This window comes from Mus musculus, chromosome 9, assembly GCF_000001635.26.
Source record: "Mus musculus strain C57BL/6J chromosome 9, GRCm38.p6 C57BL/6J".
Taxonomy (NCBI): Eukaryota; Metazoa; Chordata; class Mammalia; order Rodentia; family Muridae; genus Mus; species Mus musculus.
This window is the reverse complement of record NC_000075.6, coordinates 64,903,561-64,925,316: the sequence shown is the minus strand read 5'-3', so window position 1 is coordinate 64,925,316 and position 21,756 is coordinate 64,903,561. Positions and strand designations below refer to the sequence as shown.

Genomic DNA, 21,756 nt, shown 5'->3' with positions numbered 1-21,756 from the left:
TTCTTACCTGCTGAGCCATCTCCCCAGCCCTACCTGGTCATGTCTTATATTTGGTTATTTTGCTTGGAACGTGTGTGTGTGTGTGTGTGTGTGTGTGTGTGTGTGTGTAGGTATCAGAAAGATTTGATCACTAAAGAAAATTTATCCTGAGATAGGACTTAATCATAAAAACTGAGAAACTAGTTCCACATTGACTAGGGTTAGTCCTATGCATGTCGATAAGCATTTGTGGGTGGAGATGGGGGTGGGGATGGAAGTGGGGGTATCAGACTCAGGCCACCTTTTTCATTGATTTTTGGGGGACTCAGTCTTCCTGGCTCAGACTAGACTCCCACTGAGGATGCTCTGCCTCAGTGCCTAGTGCTATGCTAGCATGCCCAGCTCAGAGCCCTTGTCTTATCCCAGGCTCTCTGTGACAGGCTTTGAGCTCTCTGCCAAGAACTTGTGTCTCTCTAACCTGCGTTTCCTCATCAGTGATTTGAGATTAATGCTTTCTGTTTCATCCTGAGTGTGAAAACAAGAGCTCTGAAAACCTTAAGACACCAATCACCCTAATCAAGCACCCAGGGGCATTACTAATCACTCTAATCAAGCACCCAGGGGCATTACAAACATGGCCACCGTTCGTACTATTTTTCTTTTGCAGCTTGCCTGTTCCGTGGCTCCTCTTCTCCCTCATCAATGCGCTGCAGCCTGTTCCTGTCAGCAGCAACGGCCTGTTCTGTGCAATCGTCTTGCTGTTTCTCATGCTCCTGTTTGTGATCTTCTCAATTGCATCGTGTAAATGGAGAATGAACAAGATCCTGGGCTTCACGATGTTCCTTCTTTACTTTGTGTTCTTGGTAATCAGTGTGATGTTAGAAGATCGAATCATATCCTGCCCTGTGTCTGTCTGATTCAGCCACTGATGCTCAAGATGGACATAGAGGAGAGGACTATGCCAGAAGTTACCGTCCCTCTTACCATACCAATCAAATAATGAACATGATCAGGAATGTGAGCCGGGCAGCGTAGACCCTCAGAGGTGACTGTCATTATGACTGAGGCTTCTCTCTGCAAACACCTGCAGCTTCAGGTGGATTAAGAACGTTACCTTGGAAGGGAGAGTTTTTATCACTCAGGCAAGCAGCTGTCATGCAGTCAGAGGACTTCCTGTATGAGACCTGAAGTTACAGTTGGGATGGCAGAAATTAGACAAGTACCCTTGCTCACAATTCCCTTGTCACTCCTGAAGAGCCATGGTGCAGCATGCAGGGGTCAAAGGCTTGTTCTCCTGAACACTGCCCTAAACACACACTGCCACACGCTATTTATTCCTCCTGGTGGAATTGTGAAGCCACATCAGGTTTGCTGTCATTGTGAGTTCAGTTAATGAGTTTAAGAAGGGAAGGCTTGGAGGCAGGGGCAGGAATAAATTTATCATTCTACCCCACAGTCCTGTGAAAACGCATGCCAATGCTTTCTGTGTCAAAAGGAAGATAATAGCTTTTATTGTTGCATTTCTGAAAAATGAAATTAGAACAGAAAGCAGCCTAGGGAATGAAAGTCTGTAATTTGACTTGAATTGGAGGCAAGGATTTGAGGAAGAAAACTACTCTTAGGGCTATGTAAACATATGCACTTCCTGGAAAATCCACATTTGTTTGTCTCCATCAGTGGCCACTTCAAAGGATTATTCTGACACAGCTGCCCTGCTGCCCTTGGGCATTTTCTTGCCCAGGAGTGACAACTGTCACTGAAGAGCCAAAGGGATGCATTTGCAGAGGGCCAAATCTGGCGGATGCATGAAGAGATCTAGGGCTCAGTGCTATGCTTATATGCCAACCTAGACTAGACTGTAAAGCAAGAAGGCTAGTCCTTTGAATAGTTTATCAGTGGGTCTTAAGAGAGTTTACAAAGGAGAAATTTCAAAACTGCTTAGCGCAATGACGACACAGCAAGAAATGAAAGAGTACTGCTCGTTACACAGACCAGGCTGGCCTTGGAGTCACACACCTACCTGCCCCTGCCTCCTGAGTGCCGGGATTAAAAGATGGCCACTACATCTGGTTGAGTATGTATTTTTAAGGGCACAAAGGATACCTTAAGAAGTCATGGTTAAATATTTTCGATGACGTTTCACATGCTTGCATATTAACTATCTTTGGCCACTGCTTTTCCTACAATCAAGCTGAGGAGAATGTTAGAAATAAAACTTTCACGTCTTTGGTTTCAGAGCACAAGGAACATGAGCGTCTGCAGATTATGATGCAAATGATGTATGTCATAGACACCAGGAGTGATGTGGTAGCCTGTGAGAAAATAGTGGGGTGGGTGGGAAAGAAAAGCAATGGTTCATTCTGGTGATGGAGGGTGGAGGTACTCAAGTATTCATCTTTTAAGATGGGCTGTACTTCTTCAAAATTCCCATTTTTTTGGAAGTAACTTTTATTAAATTTCAATGAAAACTGTGGGTCCACTGGCATTTTATTTTACAAACATGGATACAGTCACCCCATCTTTAGGGCATCTGGTCAGAAAGTGCAAGAGAAGACTGATAAAGAATATATGATGTTGGGAGGCAGAGGCAGGCGGATTTCTGAGTTCAAGGCCAGCCTGGTCTACAGAGTGAGTTCCAGGACAGCCAGGGCTATACAGAGAAACCCTGTCTCGAAAAACCAAAAAAGAAAAAAAGAATATATAATGTTCAAATTCCATACTGTCCATGTATGGTGTATGCGTGCGTGCACGCATGCAAATGTGTGTCTGCGAATGTGGAGGTAGGTAGGTACTGGGTGTCTTTCTGCTCACTTTCTGCTTTTTGAGATGGGACCTCTCATTGAACCCAAAATGTTACGATTAAGCTGGACAGGCTAATTCAGCCATGCCCAGAGCTCCTTAGTTCTCTGCCCCACTCCCCTGCCTGGGATTATAGATGCCTGCCTTTTATCTGGGTTTTATCCTGGGGGGGGGGCCCTAAACTCAGTCCGCACGCTTGCTGTATGAAGACTTCATATTCTTAATTCTTCTTCCTCATGGTGCTACTTTTCTGTGGGGCCCCCACAGGCCATAGCCGAACAGGAGAGGCCAATCCCGTGGAAAGGAGAAGCCAACACCAGAATGCTGGATGCCAATCTGTTGTCAGCAGCCGGCTCCAGCCTGCCTCAAGCATGTCACCTTGCCAACAGCCAAAGGTGCTTATGATATTGAGTGGTGGCGAGCAGGGTATTCCACAATTCCAAAACCATGTAATGATTAAAACTAACAGGAATTGTCTTACATCCTTTCCTCAAGTAGCAGAATTTCTGCATTTTCCTTTGCCTATAAAATAGTTCCAATCACGTCATGCTGTGAGAGGAAACGATAAGAAAGAAGCTGGGCTGGAGAGATGGCTAAGAGGTTAAGAGCACTGACTGCTCTTCCAGAGGTCCTGAGTTCAATTCCCAGCAACCACATGGTGGCTCACAACCATCTGTAATGGGATCTGATGCCCTCTTCTGGCATGCAGGTGTATGTGTAGACAGAGCACATTTAAAATAAGTAAATAAATATATTTTAAAGAAGAAAAGAAAAGCTGGGTTTTGACAGATGAGTGGGGATTTACTGGGGCAAGAAAGTACTTCAGGGGCACAGAAAATGTAACTTTTTTTTAAACTTATGTATATGTGCGTGCCTGTCTGAGTATATGCCACATGTATGTAGGGGCCTGCAAAGGTCAGAAGAGTGATCAGATTCTTTGCAGCTGGAGTTATGGGCATTGTGAGCCTCTTGATGTGGGTGCTGGAACTGAATTTGAGTCATTTGAGAGAACAGCAAGTATTCTAGCCACCAAACCAGCTTTCCAGTCTCTAAAAATTGAAATATATGTATATGTACACACATACACACACACCACACATACATACATACACACACACCCACATATACACACCCCCACACCAAAAAAAAAACCAAACAAACCTGGGACCCCTGTCATGCTAGGGCAGTGGTTCTCAACCTCCCTAATGCTATGACCCTTTAATACATTGTGGTGACCTTCAGGCATAAAATTATTTTCATTGCTACTTCATAACTTTAATTTTGCTACTGTTAGGAATTGCAATGTATGCATCTGTGTTTTCCAATGGTCTTAGGTGACCACTTTGAAAAGTTTGTTTGACCCCAGAAAAGGTCATGCGTGTGTGTGTGTGTGTGTGTGTGTGTGTGTGTGTGTGCGCGCGCGCGCATGCGTACACATGTACATACACCTGCAATAGTCAGAAGATGGTGTTGGATCTCCTGGAGATGCAGAGGATGCCATTTGAGGTGGACATGGGATCTGAACTCAGGCCCTACCAGGAGAGCAGGAAGCGTTCTTCTCAAAGCCTCAATTTGTGTAACTTCTAAAAGAACCAATTAAATTTGTGATGTATATATATATACATATACATATATATATATATACCCATTTACAAAAGCATGCCCTTTAAAAATAGAGAAGCCAGTGTGCTAGTATGCCAAGATAGTGCTGAGATGGCCTTTCATTGGATAGCAAATGATGTGGAATTACACAAAGTAGATTTCACCTCATAGGAGTGTGACTGGTGTCCCCCACCCCCACCTCCCGCAGTTACAGCTCCTTGATGTCCTAGCAATAGATATTTCTAACACTATGAAGGACTTCCTGGTTAAATGGGTTAAAACTTTATATAATAAATTAAAATAGATGTTTTTGAAAACTGGAATGTTTTAAAATAGCTACTGTATGTATTTTGAACATTATATTGTACTATCACCAACAGATCTGAAAAGTTATTTTTTTTTAAACAACACTGTCTATAGCAGAATTCTCGTTTATTTAACAAATGAGTTCTGAGGGGGCAGAAATGGAATTTATATTGAAAGTACAGGTTGGTAGATAAATTGAAACAACTGGTTGCCCTTATCTGCAGGCACAGCCTATAGGTGGTCTGGGGCTGGTCCCTATGCTGCATACCCATCTTCAGGGGGTCACTGGGAGGGTACTCAGGCCTGAGTTAGCCTGCCTAGCCAGAGGTGTGTTTTTGGTCTTCAGGTCCAGTACTGTGACTAGTGAGTAGAACCGGACATTTTCCCTTTACAGACTAGTCCACCAATCGCTACAGTAAAGGAAACTCACTTGGAAAAACTCTTACTATACAAGAGGAAGGCATGTGGAGGAGCAGCTGTGGACAGTAGGAGTTTTCCCAGCATTCTCAGTGTGAGCATATACACAGGTGTCAGACTCAATGATCCCTGAACAGACAAGTGCCCAGTCTCAGCCAACAGTGTCGCCACCAAATTGCTTTCTTTGGGGCTAGCAAAGGAAGGTGAGAGCGGTGCTAAGCCTGCAAGTCCTGAGGGTGTTCGTGCTCATGAAGGCAGCAGGCAGCTGCTGGGGCTCACACAGAGCTTTGTGCTGGATCTAAACAGGACGAGCACACTAAGCACCCGAACCATGGCCTCCTGGGCAGCTCACTCTTCCCTCTCACTCTGACATGAAATGCTTAAAAGCAGTCTATAAACGATGATGGAAGAGAAAAAATAAGGTTGAACTAATACCCACTTTAAAAGAATTATTTTCCTTTTGTAAGTTAATTAAAATACAATGCAAGTTATATATAGGAATAGATAGTGCTTGTTAGTTGCACCAATAAATAATAATTATCAGCATGAAGTAAAAATAAGTATTTATTGCCTAAAATGCTGAACCAACATTTTCAGGGTCATTTCTCTATGTACAAAAATGGGAAGACATACTAGACAACCTTATAGTAAAATAACTGATAGTTTCAGGGGTTTAAAGGTTAGAAAAAATAGAAAGGAAAACAAAATCAGAAGATGAATAGCTACATACTGTGACATCTGGCAACAGGAGGGAAATGTTGATTATTTAAAGTAGTATGTACATACACAGAGTAACATTCAAACCTAGTAAGAGTCTTAAACTATATTAGCAAGAGCATGGTTTATTTCCAACAATTTAGACATAAGCAAAACTAAGAATGGAAAAGACCTAAGAGTAGAGGGCAAGGACATCCAACACTGTTGGTCATAATTTTTCAAAATGTACGGTAAATAAAAAAAAAACTGAAAACCAGCTTGTATTAAGTTGTTTCAAAAAGACGAACCTTATTTTAGTTTTCTTTGGAGCAGGACTTACTGAGTTCTAGCCCATGTTCAGGTATTATTTTTAAAAATTATCTTCATACAATGATATTTCCTGGGGATTAAAAGCAGGAAAAATACAACTTTATTTAGAGACAGAGAACAAAACTGAGGGCAGGGTGGGAGACAGAAGTCATGCTGTTTCCGAGTGAGTACGAAGAACTAGCTCTGCCTCTCTGCGCTTGTCAGACAGTAGAAACCAACAAACCACACAGTGTGCATCACGGAAACTGGAGGCAGCAGTGCAAACTGCTCTCATAAGGGAAGGAAGAAGAAAGCACAGATGAGACCCCAAATCCTGTTAGAGGGCATGTTTACTACCAGTGCCAAGGACCTCCGCTTGAACATCCCCAGTCTCGGGAGACTGAATACACTTCTCAGTGACTTGAGGAACGTGAAGCAGTGAGGCCGGGGAGGCCATGTGGATCGACAGGAGCGGTAGGTATGCGCGCGCAAAGGGTAGGTATGCGCGCGCATAGGGTAGGTATGCGCGCGCACAGCACCAGTGTTTTCAAGTAAGTTAGTTCAGCCTCAGCCAACTGAACTCAAGATTCACATTTTATGCTCTCCACAACTTGCCAGAGGCAAAAGCTCTGCAGCCTGGCTACTCAATGGGGGCAGGGACCGAAAGGCAGCTCTCCTGCGGCTGAACGGGTGAGTCTCCGGGCTCTTAAGATATCCCAGGTCAAGCGTCATGGACTCCACTTGCTTTAAACATCAAATTTGGGACCGCCTCCCCTTTCCTCTTCTTGTTAAAATGGCTAGCCTTCCTTTACAAATGACAACCTTTGCAAATGTATATACATACACTGAAAATACATGAATAATTAATTCTAGAGGCCAAAGGATGCTTTTTCCTTATGAGAAATTATTCAAAGAAAGTGATTTTAGAAATAATATAACTAAAAATGGATTTGAAGTCAATTTACTACTACTGGTTCTTAAACATTGAGTTTCTTGTCTGATTAAGTAGAGTTTACATTTTCGATTCCTGAACTTCAGAGCCTGAAGCTTAGTGAAAAAACTAAGTTCCTCAATATGGGAAATTCTCTCTGGATGCACTTTTAGACCGTTACTATTTATTCTTCTTTCAAAAATACTTTGATTCTCTCTATATATATTATTAACAGACTACCCCATTAAACCATATTTCAGATACATATTTTATAGTGCAATTTGTTTCATACCCAGTATTTTGGGTAAGATTTAGAGAGTCCGTTGTCAGTCATACCCCCTCTGTAAGTGTTCATATAGCACAATGAGACTCACGCTGATATTTGGGTTGTGAGATATTTCCCCTGGGTACTTTCGCATCTTCGTAGTAGAAGAGACTGGTGAGCATGGCGCAGGTGCCCTGCCTGGCACTCCCTGCACAGGGCTCACACCATGCCTCCCTCAGTCCCTCTCACCAGTCAGATTCAGGGGAGCTAGCGTGCAATCCAAGGGCACAGACACTAGCACTGACGAGTTAAAGTTCTTCCTCTCAAGTAATAAAAAAAATATAGGTAGATATACATAGAGATCTGCAGCTGTGCTAATTACTTCAAAGAGCAGACACAAAGAAAATAAACACTTGTTTCATAAGTTTAAAGTCATTTTAAGTTTGCTATATTAAATTTAAAAATTAAAAAAATATCAACTTACTATAAACAATTTAAAATATGTATAATAGAACTTCATGGCGAAAGCGTGAACTGTCCATGAACGGTTCACGAAAGCAGGACACACTCTGATCTGACATCTTTGCCTACGCTCTGTACATGATTTTCCCACCTGTCTTTTCCATGAGAAACCATAAGACAGTCTAATTTTGTGGCTACCCATTTTTAAAAGAGACTTCCTCATCATAGAGTATGTAATTACTTTACAGGGCTGATAAAGAAGAAACAAACGGTAAGTAAGTGGCTCTCTCCCTGTCTGTCACTGTTGTCCCACAAAAGCATTCTGTACAAAGTCACCTGAACTTTCTAATCCATTTACAAATGCATTCTCAAAAAGTGGAGTTTAGAGTCTAAAAGTGTTACTCTGTACACTGACTATACAATATATATTGAATGTATACATATACACACACGTCTTAAAGATAAGGTTCTCCGAAGGTTTTTCGGCATTCCATCACTCCAGTACTTGGTGGCCTGTCACAGTTATGTGTACTCTTGACTTGACTCGGCGTGAGACGATCATAAGCCATCTTGTATTCTTTGTCAAATGCATCTGCAAAATGGGGTTAAGAAATACAACAAGAAATTGATGTCTGATATCGACCAGAGTCAAGTTGCTATAATATAACAAAACCACAAGGTTAGGGGCCAAGAATGCATCTCCAGGGTGCTTCTGAGATCCACAGGCTCATGACTACAGAACCTGCAGAAGGGGAGCCTTCGAGTGCTAAGCATGGGCTAGGTAGCAAATAGCAATTTTGATCAAACATCAGTGTTAACAACCACTGAAAACCACACACATATTTGCTGTAATTTGCCCTTCATGGGCAGTAACACGGTTTAAGAGTGGGCAATGGAACAGTGCCTGTTACAGTGCAGTCAAGGACCTGGGGAGGCTAAGGCAAGAAGATGGCGCAAGGCCAGCCTGGGCTTCAGTACAAGTTCAAGAAGAACCTGTGTCAAAATAAGGAACGAGTGCTGGGAAAACGGCTCATGGTGGAGCGCTTGCCCTTGTACTGTACCTGGCTGAAGCCCCTGGTTTAATTCCTAACATCAAGAAAGAGAAAAAAATCATGGTGATTTTTCCCAACAAAACAAACTTAAGAAAAGGAAGGATCCATATCCATTTTTTTGAGATTTAATTTTTTTTTAGTAAAAATTTTAGCTCTACCTGGAATTTGTGTGTTTTTATCTATGTTTCCTACTTAGTTTGAGGACTTGGTGGGAAAGTGTAGATTTTAATATTTTAATCTTTTTCAGATTATTGTCTTTCAGTGTAGCATAGGCTGGCCTTAGAGTTACTCTGCAGCCCAAGCTGGCTTGTAACTCATAGCATCTCAGCCTTCTGAGAACTAGGACTGTAGGCATGTGTTATCACGCACAGCCATGTATCTTCAGATATCATCCTGAAGCGACTTCTCCTTCTTTCTCATAGGAAACAGGTAGCGTTCCTATGAAAAGACTGTGGCTTTATAACCATTACCGTTGCTCTATTGTTTTGGCAGCACTGGAGGTTGACCCTAAGGACCTTGTACATGATAAGCAAATTCTGTGACACTTAGCCACACCCCTAGCCCTTCTTAAACTTTTCATTCTGTTACAGTTTTATTCTTCATTTCCCAGACTAACTTGAAGTGACTTTGAAGACAAGGCAGGTCTTGAATTTGCAATCCTCCTGCCTGAGCCTCCTGGGTGACTGGGATTATAGGCCTGTACCACAGGTCCAGCTCACTTTAAACAACCCCTGGAGATATAAACGAGCTATGAGTTATGCCTGGACTTTACTCAGGTCTCATAATTCTGCGGTGGGTAGATGAAGACATCCATATTGCCTTATGAAATGTGCCACAGTGGTGCCCAGTGGTGACTCGTGTAGAGTGACAGCCAACAACACAATCAAGTACAGTCTTCTTTGGACATTTAATGAATGCCCCTGGGCAGAGGGCAAGAGTAAAGTCTGCATATATTCTGGGGTTCCACTGGGTAGAACATAAAGGGATGGTAAGTGCAAGCTGAGTGCTGTTTCTCGGTACCCTTTCTGTCTCATTAGTTAAAAAGCCTTGCTCAAAGGACACAGTCTTCATTTCCCCAGGTTCTAGTGTCCTCCCCGTGGCTTCAGTGACTGAAACTCATGTAAAACTCTGCCTTTCCCAGCTGGTTTTACTAGGTACTTTCTTTCCCCACAGATGTCCATGTCTCTTTCTAGACTCTATTCAGTCCTTCCAACTTTTCTAGCTCTTGTTTGCACTGTCCATTCCATAGTAATATGGGCTTCTACAGGGGAAAGCCAACTAATGAATACTTCCTTAAATATTTTATGACTCTTCTTTTTTGGTCAGAAAAGTTATGTAAATTTGAAATATACTTTCCATATGTACAATTCACCAGTGTGTAACTCAGTCAAACTGAGCGTGGCTGTTTTTCTTTGTTTTGCTTTTTATATATTCACAAGATTGAACAGGCATCCCCACTCTCTAATTCCAGAGTATTTCATCATATGAAAACCCTTCAAAAGCAGTTGGCAGCAATTTTCCATTCTTTCCCTTATCCTAGGCACTAGAAATCGCAGATCTATTTTCTATCTGGATACTTCACACACTTTCAAGCATACACATGTGACTTCCTGTGTGGTTCCTTTTGCTAAGTATACCCAAGACCGTATGTGCTGCGTGTTGAAGCACTCACTGTATTTTCATTGTTTTCTTTTGGCAGTTTTCACTTTCAGATTCAGATCCAATCTAGGCTGGTCATGATTAAACGTGTGACCCTCTGGCCTCAGCCTCCCATGTGTTAGCACATCTACTTCTCCATCTCTACTTGGACTTTCCCCCATTTTGGTTTCTGGGACTGTCACAAATGTTTTGTGCAGAAGCCTGAGTGCATGCAGTAACCCTGGGCATCTGTGTAGATGTACATCTCTGTACAATCATTTTTTAAATTAAATATTAAAAAAATTTGTCAAATTTCTTAGTTTTAAGTTTCCAGTGTTTCAAATTATTAAAATAAAAAGCAAATATTCCAGAAGCAGGCAGATTTCTGAGTTTGAGGCCAGCCTGGTCTACAAAGTGAGTTCCAGGACAGCCAGGGCTACACAGAGAAACCCTGTCTCGAAAAACCAAAAAAAAAAAAAAAAAAAAAAAAAGCAAATATTCACAGCATTCTGCTCCAAGTTTTCTGCTTATAATATGAAACACTTATTTTTAATTGTAAGGGTAGGTCAGGACATAAAATATTTGTTTACAAACAAAACTATGGACTCAGCCCAGGTGTTTCCTCTAGCCTTCTCCATCACTTGGCTCTTGATTTTCAATGTTTATATTTCTATTGGAACTCATCCAAAGTTTCTCAACTTTATTTCAACTCGGTGACTAGCAAGGTCCATAGTCCAGTGTTCCCTGATTGTAGCTTTGTCTTTTGAAGGTATTGATTGTATTTTGAAGGGTGAGAGGCTAGAAAGACAGTTCAGTTATTAAATATGCCTGCTGCTCATTCAGATTCCAGAACCCATGTGCGATGGCTCACATAAAGATTTATTTTATTTTTATTTTTGAGTATGTGTGGTGTGACTGTATGGTATGATTGTATCTGTGTGCATGTGTGTGGGAGAGCATGGGGGTCAGAAGAGGGCACTGACCCCCTGGAGCTAGAGTTACATGTGGTTGTGTGTTGCTTGACATGGGTGATGGGAACTGAACACTGGTCCTCTGGGACGACAGCAGTGCTCGTCACTGCTGAGCCATCTCACCAGCTGTATTTACTTAGCACAGACTTTTAAAGGCTGATTATTGTTGCTGTTGTTGTTGGGTGTATGTATGTGTGTGTGTGTTATGATGTGCACATGTAGAGGCAGAAGGTATCTTTTGGGAGTCAGTTCTCTCTTTCACCATGGGCCCCAGGGATAGAAGTCAGGCCATCATGCGTGGCATGGCGAGTGCTTTTACCCACTGGGCACCATGCCAGCTCTTATGCTTAGGTCACAGAACAACTTGCAGGCCTTGGTTCTCTCCTTCTACCATTGATTTCTAGGGCTCAAACTTAGGTCATCAGGCATGGTGCCCACATGCCTTTAATCACTGGGATCTCTAACCAGCCCTAATAGCAGAAGCTTTTAAGTCTGAGGCCTTAAAACAACTTGCCCATTGCCATCTTCTGTATGAGTCCATTACTTTCTTCTAACTAAATAAGTCTGTTCTTAAAGTGTTAATTTAAAATACTACACTCAACTGTCAGGGAGTGGTGGTATAAACCTTTAATCTCAGCACCTGGGAGCCTGAGGCAGGCAGATCTCTGAGTTTAAGGCCAGACTGGTCTACTTAGTTCTAAGACAGCCAAGGCTGCAGAGAAACTGTTTCAAAAAACAAACAAACAAACAAACAACAACTGCAACAACAATCTCACGGCATACTCGACGCATGGTCTGATTGAGCAACCAGTTATAGCACACATGCCCACTACACACTAGCATGCACACAGATCCACTACACACTAGCATGCACACGGGCCCACTACACATTAGCATGACTCTGCTGCCATGCACTTGCGCTCACGTGTACAAATCTACATACAGATAAACACATACACATCATTTAAAAAATAATACATCTTAAAGAGTTGCTAAAAAAGATTAATTTTTCTAATAAGTTAATGCAAAGATATAATAATTAAGACCACCACTGAAAACCCTTTAAAATCTACAATATGCTGTATAGTGTGTTTTGTACAGTTTTTATAGTTAGTACAGTAAACTATGTTATTTATGACATTGAGTTACCTATATCAATGTTTTCTCTTCCCAGTGCCACAAGTGAGAGAAATAATATTTCTCTATATAAACTCCTGTGGGCAAAAAGACATGGAGAAAAAATTAGAATCCTTAGAGCTTTTATGTTCTCTACAAAGCCTTTATGTTACATAAGCGTAGAGTAGTCTAAAAACCATAAAGCCCACAGGATGCTTCTCATGGGCTATAACCCATCATCTGAGGGGCAGACTCACCGCTGTCTTTTAAAATGCGGACACTTATTCAGAGTCTCTAAAATCTGACTCATGGGCCCATAGACATCGTTCATTTTAATGCTCTTCACCATGCTTTTCAGCAGTTCCTGGTTAAAGGAGTCATCACCTTTTTGTAACAAATGGACCATTGGGTACTTTTGAGCTGTAAAAGAGCAGAAGAAGGGATGACAGACATGCTCTCTGTAGAGGGAGACTACATTAAACACCAACTAGCAACTGTTAAAGACGTTACACTGCAAATACATCAAGGGCAGTAGATAAAGAAAATAGAAATTTGAAAATGAAAGAAGCGAAACAGGAAAATAAGACAACTAATGATAGAAATAGGCCTGCAGAGTTTTGTGGCCTCAAACATAAAACTTAAAATAGTTTTCCTTAACACAGCCCGGAAAGGAAAGTCTCCATCAGCAGCCAGGGATGGAAACAAAAAATAAGGAAAAGAAGAGACGGGGACAAGCAATGTTCTTCAAGCTGAACTGTTATAACACAAGCAAGCCTTTCACCACATACAGAGCTGCCCTCCCAAACGAAACCAGGGCTCAGCTCCACAGAAGGCACCACTAGCAACCAGTTAACACTCACTCTCAAACAGAAGAGTGCGGTTCTGACCTGTAAGACAAAAAGCACAGAGACACAAGTCAATTCATAGCGGAGGCTTTTTAAAGCACCCAGAAATTATTCTCCTAAAGTCAGCACTCTATAATAGCACTTACTGTGGGCATTCCAGAGGATGTACAAGGGTTGCCCTGGATCCTGATGTAATTTCATGTTGTCCCATAACATCTGTATTAAAACATACTTGCTATCTTCAGACATACAGTGGCGGGGAATCTGGGTTGTAAAATAAAAATTTATTATTGATCCTTGACTTTATTTTAGGGTTTCCATTGCTGTGATAAAAACATGACTAAAAGCAACTTGGGGAGGAAAGGGCATTTCAGCTTATAACTCTCAGATGACTCTCCATCACTGAGGGAAGTCAGGGCAGGAACTCAAGGCAGGAAATAATGTACAAGTCACAGAGGAGCACCGTTTCCTTGCTCCCCATGGCTTGCTCAGCCTGCTTTCTTCAAGCACCCAGGACTACCTGCCCAGGAGTGGCCCCACCCACAGTGGGCTGGGCTCTCCCACATCCACCACTGATTAAGAAAATGCACCACAGGCTTGCCTAGAAGCCAATCTGATGGAGGCATTTTGTCAATAGAGATTCTCTCTCCTCAGAAGATTGCACCTTGTGCCAAGTTAACATAAAACTAGAAAGTACAGAGCCTCATAAAAAATTTAAAGACACATACATAGGAGAGAAAAAATAACAGAAAATACATATTTTTACACATTTGATACCCACTGGAGGAAGACCTGCTGAGGCGAGAGGCTAAGGCTCTCTAAGCAGCAGATTTGACACAGTGATTGAGGCCAATGAGAGGACATCACACAGGGCTCATCTTGTCCCTGCTTATGGCTTCACGGAGAAATAAATCTAAATCCAGCAGGCCCGCTCCCTCCACTCACTATCTCTCAGTTCAAGACCCTTGCCTAGACAAGAAAATTGTGGCTAAATTAATATCTCTATCACTCATCAGCAATGTGAATGTCTGTAACCGCAGTGGCCCAGAGATGGGAGGTGGAAAGAGGAGATTCCCAGGGTCTTGTGGGCTGGTAAGCCTGGAATCCACAGCACAGAAGCAACAAAAGGCCCTGCTTCCAAACAAGGTGGGAGGGGAGGACTGACTCCCGAGGCCGTCCTGGGACCACAGTGTGCGTCAGAGCTCACAGGTGCACACATACAGAAATGGAAATATAAAACGGCTGAGGATGGATCTCAGTTACAGTCCTTGCCTAGCACATATGAAGTCCTGGCTTTGATCCTCAGCACCAGTTTTTAAAACTGAATTAAATAAATAAATGAACATAATAAACTCAGAGTAAGGGAAGGAAGAAAAGGGGAGTCTACACTTACAAAATGAATTAGACACCACTAAAATAGACTGATGTTTCTTATTTCTGAAAGAAGTATGTGTGTGGGGGGAACTAACTTATAAACCTTTACATAAGAGTAACTTCCACATTATTCCTCAAGTGATAACAAAATATTCAACCATGTTTTGTGTTATTTTGAGAAGTCTGAAACCATGACTGTCTTACTGCTAGTCTGCAAATTCAACTGAGGGCACTTCTGTTTAGATGCCGATTCCGAGGGTAGTGAAAATGTCAAACATAAAAACAAACCTCACTTTGTGTCATGAGGCATATGCAAAGAATACAATGATAATAGCCAGATTACTTCCCCTTCTGACTTTACCCTCCTACCTTTGAATACTTGTTACAATGCTCAGAAGAAAGAATCAGTCCAGGCAGGTTACTGGGCAAGTCGAGGCGTCTAAAATACCACACCAGGTTCCAAAAGACAATTGGGTGATGGTCCACAAAGTCTGCCACTGTTATTGCATGGTCACCTTCATTCTCCAATAAGCTCTCAAGTTCCTTCCACACCACTAAGGGACTAAGGTATGGGACAGTGACAGGGTCTGGACTCGGCAGGTGCCATTCTAACCCTAAAGAATCCTGTTGAAGAAAACATACACGACACATGTAAGAATGAGGATGTGAAAATGTCTGTGATTTCCATGACTGTATCATGGAGCAGGACTCTGTGACAATGATATAATTGTTCTATATTATATAAAACCATAATACTGATTGTTCTATATAAAGCTAATAATGTTATTCAGGACCAAGGCAACAGGATTGTGTAAACAATCACTTTACAAACAAGAGAAACACTGAAATACATACTGTATGTCCTTGTAAAGTCGCTGGCAGGCTGCCTGTAGGAATGAGCTTCTGTCCTCCGGGATCGTCCTTATCCAAGGGGCCACATGTGCTGATGCTTCTGGCCATTGGGAATAGCGGGCATTTTGACACAACAGTTTTTGATCTGTGAGCAGGGATCTGAATACTTCGGGCACATGGATTTTCCTGCAGTTTAGATTTGCTTGCACATTTAAAAAAAAAAAAGGAAGAAGGAAGGAAGGAAGGAAGGAAGGAAGGAAGGAAGGAAAGAAAGAAAGAAAGAAAGAAAGAAAGAAAGGAAGAAAGAAAGGAAGGAAAAGAAAGAAAGAAAGAAAGGAAAAGAAAAGAAAGGAAAGGAAAGGAAAAGAAAAGAAAAAAGAAAAGAAAAGAAAAGAAAAAGAAATCCTGTTAGTGCCTAGACTTTCTTATCTTATCTCATCCCATCTTATGTAGAAGAACCATGTTGGTTCTTTTTAGAATCAGAGCTGGGCATAGCAAAATAAATCAAAGGAAATGTGCTACTCAGTCATCAACTAAGAAATAAGATATATTTTAAGCAGTGTGATAATTGGACCACACAAACTTTTAATTTTGAAGGTTCATTTCATTTATTCAAAATGTTTAGTGAATAGATTTTACACAGCATCATGACTAACCCTTGATATATACAGTAGAGAAAATGGATTACGTATTCTTTTAGAAGTTGCAGAGAGAGAGAGAGACAGAGAGACAGAGAGAGACAGAGAGAAAGAGACAAAGACAGACAGAGATAAGAGATACAGACAGATAGAGACAGAGAGACAGAGAAAGGGACAGACAGAGAGAGTCACAGAGAGAGACAGAGAGAAACACAAGGGACATAGAGAGAAGGTGCACAGAGATTTTGGGTTTTATAGTGTAAGTATTTATGACTAAATGGGTTGTGTTCACCATGCCAGTATTACATAGGCATTTTCTTTTTCTGCACATGCAGCTGAAACATGGCTTGACCTATATGGCTACATATGGTAAAACTGGCACTTTTGCAAAAAAGAGTCAAGTGTCTATATTTAAATATATGTTGAGATTCAGACCTGGGACAAGCAGCTGAGGTACGTGTTTAACATACCAAAATGGACCTGGCCTCTAGGTTCTCCCAGCATCCCCTCAGTGACTACCTGGCATACCCCACCCTCTACTCAACTTTCCAGGCCAGGGAATGGGCTTCCCCTCCTTAGAGGCTTTTTCATTTATAATCTAGACAGTTTGGTCTCTCTCTTCTCTTCTCCCTCTCTCTGTTTGCAAGCTTTCTCTCTTTCTCTTCCTCCTCTTCTCTGTCTCCCTCTCTATGGCAACTTCCCTGGCTTCATTCCTTGGGACCATTGAACTTGGTCTGGAGTGGTTTTCCAATAAACCTGCCTTTATATATACGCCAATCTGACTTGAATTGGCTCATTTCACTGGTGGAGAAATAACTTATGAATATAGATTACTTATATTGGATCACTATATGTGCTTTTAATTTTATAGTTCTATGTCAGCTCCAAAAGTTTTCTTATACTACTATATATTTATAAACAGAAAATTAAATATTCTAAAATAGAACTTGGTATTATTAGTTCCTAAAGAGATAGAGAAAAAGCTGGTCAAAGTCAACTTCAAGTGAATTAAAGATTTTTTTTTCATCTTTAGATACTGGAAAAACCACTGAGCAAGGTGGCATCTGTAGCAGCAGAACTTGGGAGGTGGAGGCAGGAGGATAAGGAATTTATGGTCATTTTAACTACATAGCAAGTTAAAGGCCAATCAGGGTTATACAAGATCTTTCTCAAAACAAACACATATACAAATAAACAAAAACAAAAGCAAAATACATGTAAACACTATTATTACCTTTGAGGTTCATAAAGTTGAGCATAGAAACATTTAGACTTAACTAGTTAGCCACTAGAGCACTTTAACATCGCTTTAATCAGAAATAAGGGTTTAAGATAATGAGGCGCTGGAGACAGAGTGGAGAGCATTTGCTGCTCTTGCAGAAGACCCGGCTCAGTCTGTAGCACCCACATGGTGGCTCACAGCCATCTCTATTTCAAGATTCAGAGGACTTAAATCCCTCTTCAGGTCTCCAAACATGCATGCAGGCAAAACACCCATGTATATAAAATACAAATAAATAAAATCTTAAAAAAAAAAAGCTTAAGATGTTTTTCCCCATAGGACTCTGTCTCTCCATCCATCTGTCTATCCATCTGTCTATCCATCCATTCATCCATCCAACCATCTACCCATCCAACCATTTGAGGTGGCATCTTGTTATATAAACAAGACTATCCTTAAACATCATCCTTTCTCTACCACTCAGTGATTAATTACAGGAACGTATATTTTCACAGAAACTTATACCTTAAAATGGTCCACTTTTCTTCTTTCACATCTGTTCATGTACCATATATGTAGTTACAGTTCTCCACAGCCATACTTACTTATTTAGATCAAAGTTCCCTTGAACCGAGAGAGAAGAAGTGTCAAGACCAGAGGCCGATGCTGAGATGCAAGACTGCCTTGTCCGACTTGCAAAGTGCATAGTTTCTGTTGATGAGCTGGACTTCAAGAAATATCTAGAATGGGAATCAAAGACATTTTGAGAAAAGCGGTATTTTAGGAAACAATACCCTTAAGCGGAAAGGAAAATGGGGCATGCTGTTACCTCCCAGGTCGTCTTAAGTCTCTGATTTCAACATTCAGAAAGGGTAGGAAGAGATTGCCACAAAATGGACATGTAGTATTGAGATTTGAATCATCTGCTGTCCAGCCAGCCATGATTTCCTCATCATGGACAAGACAGTCGCAGGTCCTACACCGAGAACAACTTGAGATGAGAACCTAGGGAAGAGAGCATTCCATGAAGCAAGCTGATCTGCACAGATTACAAAGGAAAACACACCGTAGTAACAAAGACTCCATGGCAATAATCAAAAGATCTGAGCAAATACAGCCACATGCTGTGCAAAATGACAGAGCCAGTGTGTGCTCACACATGCTGCTGGTGCAGTTGACAAGACATAAGTCCCTGACCACAAAACTCCACATCAGCGCTCACTGCGTATTTCCAGAAGAGCCCAAATCCCTTCATGTAAATTAGTGCAAAGTAGCAACCGCATTTAACAGAATCTTTAGAAGCAACATTTTCCAGAAAAAGTCGGGAAAGTTTTAAAGTATAAAGTGTAGCTTCCTCATTGTAAGGGAAGGAGAAATCTTCAACGTGACGGAGAAGAGTCGGCGACAAAGCCAGACTGTGTCTTCACGGTTTTCAAATGTGTTTATGATGCAAAGTAAGTGTGCAAAGAGAACATGTGTCTAGCAAGCTATAAATACAAATGTTGAAAGTGAAAATGCTTTTATAGGATGACAAACTGCCACCAAGCATGGATCTGTCCTAATAACCCAGCACGAGAGCAATGACTTAACACAACAGGTCTCAGCAACCTTGGATGTAATGGTACACTGTCTGAAATTTCTGAGGATTCATATCCAGTATCAGTCACTCCACCGACAACCACCAATGGTAAGGAAATTGGAATTTTATAAAGCAGCGTGCACAGGCCCTCTCTGAGACAGACAGTACCTCCATTGCGTAGTTCTGGAAGATATTGGCGTTACTGGTGTTGAGAGAAGATGCAGTCTCTGATTTTCCAGGCAAGGCAAACTTTGACAGGGATCCTGATTGAAAAATAGAGAGCGAAACCATGAAAACCGAAGAGGAGCAATCTAAGAATCATTTCTGTCATAAATCCCGATAAAACGCTAACTTGTTCCACTAAGCATGCCAAGAGTAACTGAGAAAAACCAAATTATCTTCATCATTTTCCTTCCTCCTCATCCTTTGGTTTTGTTTGTTTGTTTTGAGACAGGGCTTCTCAGTGTAGCAGGCCTACTTGTTCTAGAACTCACCCTGTTGACCAGGCTGGCGTTGAACTCAGAGACCTGCCTACCACTGCTTCCCATTCCTAGGAGTAAAGATGTCCACCACCCACCACCCATCTGAGAATATCTTTTTCAATTAAAAAAAAATGGTGCAGACACCAGCTCACCCAGCTACAGGGGATTTAGTTAAGATTCTTAACCTCATTTCTACAACAGAATTCACATAAAAATGAAGCTGAGGCATGTCTGCACAGCAAAACACAGAAGTGGTCAACATGCTCGGTCAACGCATTCGTGTGTGTGCATGAGTGTCTGTGGTGTGTGTCTACCGCTGTGTAGCATGTGAGTGCTCACATGTGATATACACGAGGAGGTCAGAGGTGAACTTGTGAAGTCAGGGCCTTCCTTTCACCATCTAGGTCTCAGAGATACGACTCATGCTATCTGGCTTGGCAGCAAGCAGCTCTACCCACTGAGCCATCTCACCTGCCCCAACATATTTTGTCATACTGATGAGACCATGGGAAAATAGGTATTCTTACATTCAGGTACTGAAAATTCAAAATAGGACGTATCTGCGAAAGGAACTGGGAAATACCATTTCAAGGATAAATCGGGTATTATAAAGGTCACATGTTGTAGCATTATTCAAATGGGGAACATAATGCTCAGCAGGGCGGTGGTTACAGTAAACTGATAGGGCCACCCACGAACTAAGTCACTGTGAAAATGGGGGAGGGGCAGTCTCGGTGATAATCCAGGCCCCGCCAGTCTGGTAAGTGAACGGAACAATAGGTGAGAGAGGTTTAGTGCCTGTTACCTTCTAAGTTTCAAAATAGTAAAGATATATAAAAGGACCTGTGTTTACATTCTTTCTTTCATTTGTTTGTTTATTTATTTATTTATTTATATTAGGTATTTTCTTCATTTACATTTCCAATGCTATCCCAAAAGTCCCCCATACCCTCCCCCCCCCCCCACTCCCCTACCCACCCACTCCCACTTCTTGGCCCTGGCGTTCCCCTGTACTGGGGCATATAAAGTTTGCACGAACAATGGGCCTCTCTTTCCGATGATGGCCAACTAGGCCATCTTCTGATACATATGCAGCTAGAGACACGAGCTCTGGGGGGGTACTGGTTAGTTCATATTGTTGTTCCACCTATAGGGGTGCAGATCCCTTTAGCTCCTTGGGTACTTTCTTTAGCTCCTCCATTGGGGATCAAGTGAAAAGATAAACGAAAAGTGAGAAAAGCAGTTCCCTCGAGAACAGAAGCAAACAATATGAGGGATGGGACAGGAGCCAGACTTCTCTCAAAGGGCCCTGATTTTGCCCACACCCCCCCCCAATTTTTCTTCATTTGTTTGCCATGCAAATCTTTTAAGATTGAAAAAAAAATCAAATCATGAAAATAGACAGCTCCTATGACTTGGCAGCATGGCAGAGCCGGGCAGACCTTCTAAGGAGGCAGAGCTTCCCAGGCTGGCCCTGCTGACGTCAATCCCCTTGGTTCCCGAAGCCGCACTGCTTTCTTGGGAGGAAGTGGCTCCTTCCAACTCGTGGCAGACATCTTCATCTGTCAAAGAGGTAGATTCAGAATCCTGGGCTCCCACTGAAGAAAGACTGGTACGATCAGAACTTTGATCCTAAGAACATAATTACAAGCTTAATTTCCTTCACATTTAAAATTATTATTTAAAAGTCACTGTCAGATAGAAACAACTACCTATTACCTTCTACCAGGTGAGCAACATTACAACTTCTGCAAGAAAAACAACCAGTTTTACAAAGGTGTATCATTCTGGATGAGTATGCTGGAGATCAACTCTGCCAGTGTGAGGTTTTATACTGTGTCCAGGTGCGCATGTCTAGGTGTGTGTGCACTGTGTTCAGTTATTCATATGTGTACATGTGCACAGCCCAGAGGAAAACCTTAAGTGCTGTTCCTCAGCACTTGTCCACTCTTTTTTGAGACAGGGTCTCTCATTGGCCTAGAGCTTGCTAAGTAGGCTAGATTAGACGGCCAACAAACCTCAGGGTTCTCTGGTCCCATGCAATTGCTGTAAATGACAAACACAAGCCACTGCAGCTGGCCTTTTTAAAAAAATATTCATTTATTTAAAAAATACTTCACATATTTATGTATACGGTTGTTTTGCTTGCATGTATGTCTGTGCATTCAGTACCCATGGAGGCCACAAGAGGGCATCAGCACTTCTGTGTGGGTGCTGCAAG

At 41.8% G+C, this 21,756-nt stretch overlaps 2 protein-coding genes across 13 annotated transcripts in view; one reads left to right on the top strand and one right to left on the bottom strand.

Annotated features, from left to right (window-relative positions):
• Nucleotides 1-2,456, top strand: part of Slc24a1 (solute carrier family 24 (sodium/potassium/calcium exchanger), member 1) — a 28,760-nt gene extending 26,304 nt beyond the window's left edge. For 2 of the 3 annotated variants that reach the window (NM_144813.2, XM_017313271.2), the window contains one exon: nt 647-2,456. In NM_144813.2, coding sequence (NP_659062.1) covers nt 647-896 — 250 coding nt within the window. In that variant the 3' untranslated portion in view covers nt 897-2,456. The remainder of the gene's footprint in view (nt 1-646) is intronic. The other variant, XM_030244216.1, reaches the window with a different exon arrangement.
• A 3,193-nt stretch (nt 2,457-5,649) lies between these two features.
• Dennd4a (DENN/MADD domain containing 4A) overlaps nt 5,650-21,756 on the bottom strand; it is a 113,544-nt gene continuing 97,437 nt past the window's right edge. For 5 of the 10 annotated variants that reach the window (XM_030243937.1, XM_011242651.3, XM_030243938.1 and 2 more), the window contains 11 exons: nt 20,978-21,167; nt 19,222-19,316; nt 18,304-18,479; nt 18,080-18,214; nt 15,618-15,816; nt 15,132-15,386; nt 13,535-13,652; nt 13,404-13,430; nt 12,801-12,963; nt 12,577-12,641; nt 5,926-8,358 (listed from right to left, as the gene is read on the bottom strand). In XM_030243937.1, coding sequence (XP_030099797.1) covers nt 8,222-8,358; nt 12,577-12,641; nt 12,801-12,963; nt 13,404-13,430; nt 13,535-13,652; nt 15,132-15,386; nt 15,618-15,816; nt 18,080-18,214; nt 18,304-18,479; nt 19,222-19,316; nt 20,978-21,167 — 1,560 coding nt within the window. In that variant the 3' untranslated portion in view covers nt 5,926-8,221. Of the gene's footprint in view, nt 8,359-12,576; nt 12,642-12,800; nt 12,964-13,403; nt 13,431-13,534; nt 13,653-15,131; nt 15,387-15,617; nt 15,817-18,079; nt 18,215-18,303; nt 18,480-19,221; nt 19,317-20,977; nt 21,168-21,756 lie in introns of all 10 variants that reach the window. The other 5 variants (XM_006510743.3, XM_006510741.3, XM_006510745.3 and 2 more) reach the window with 2 other exon arrangements.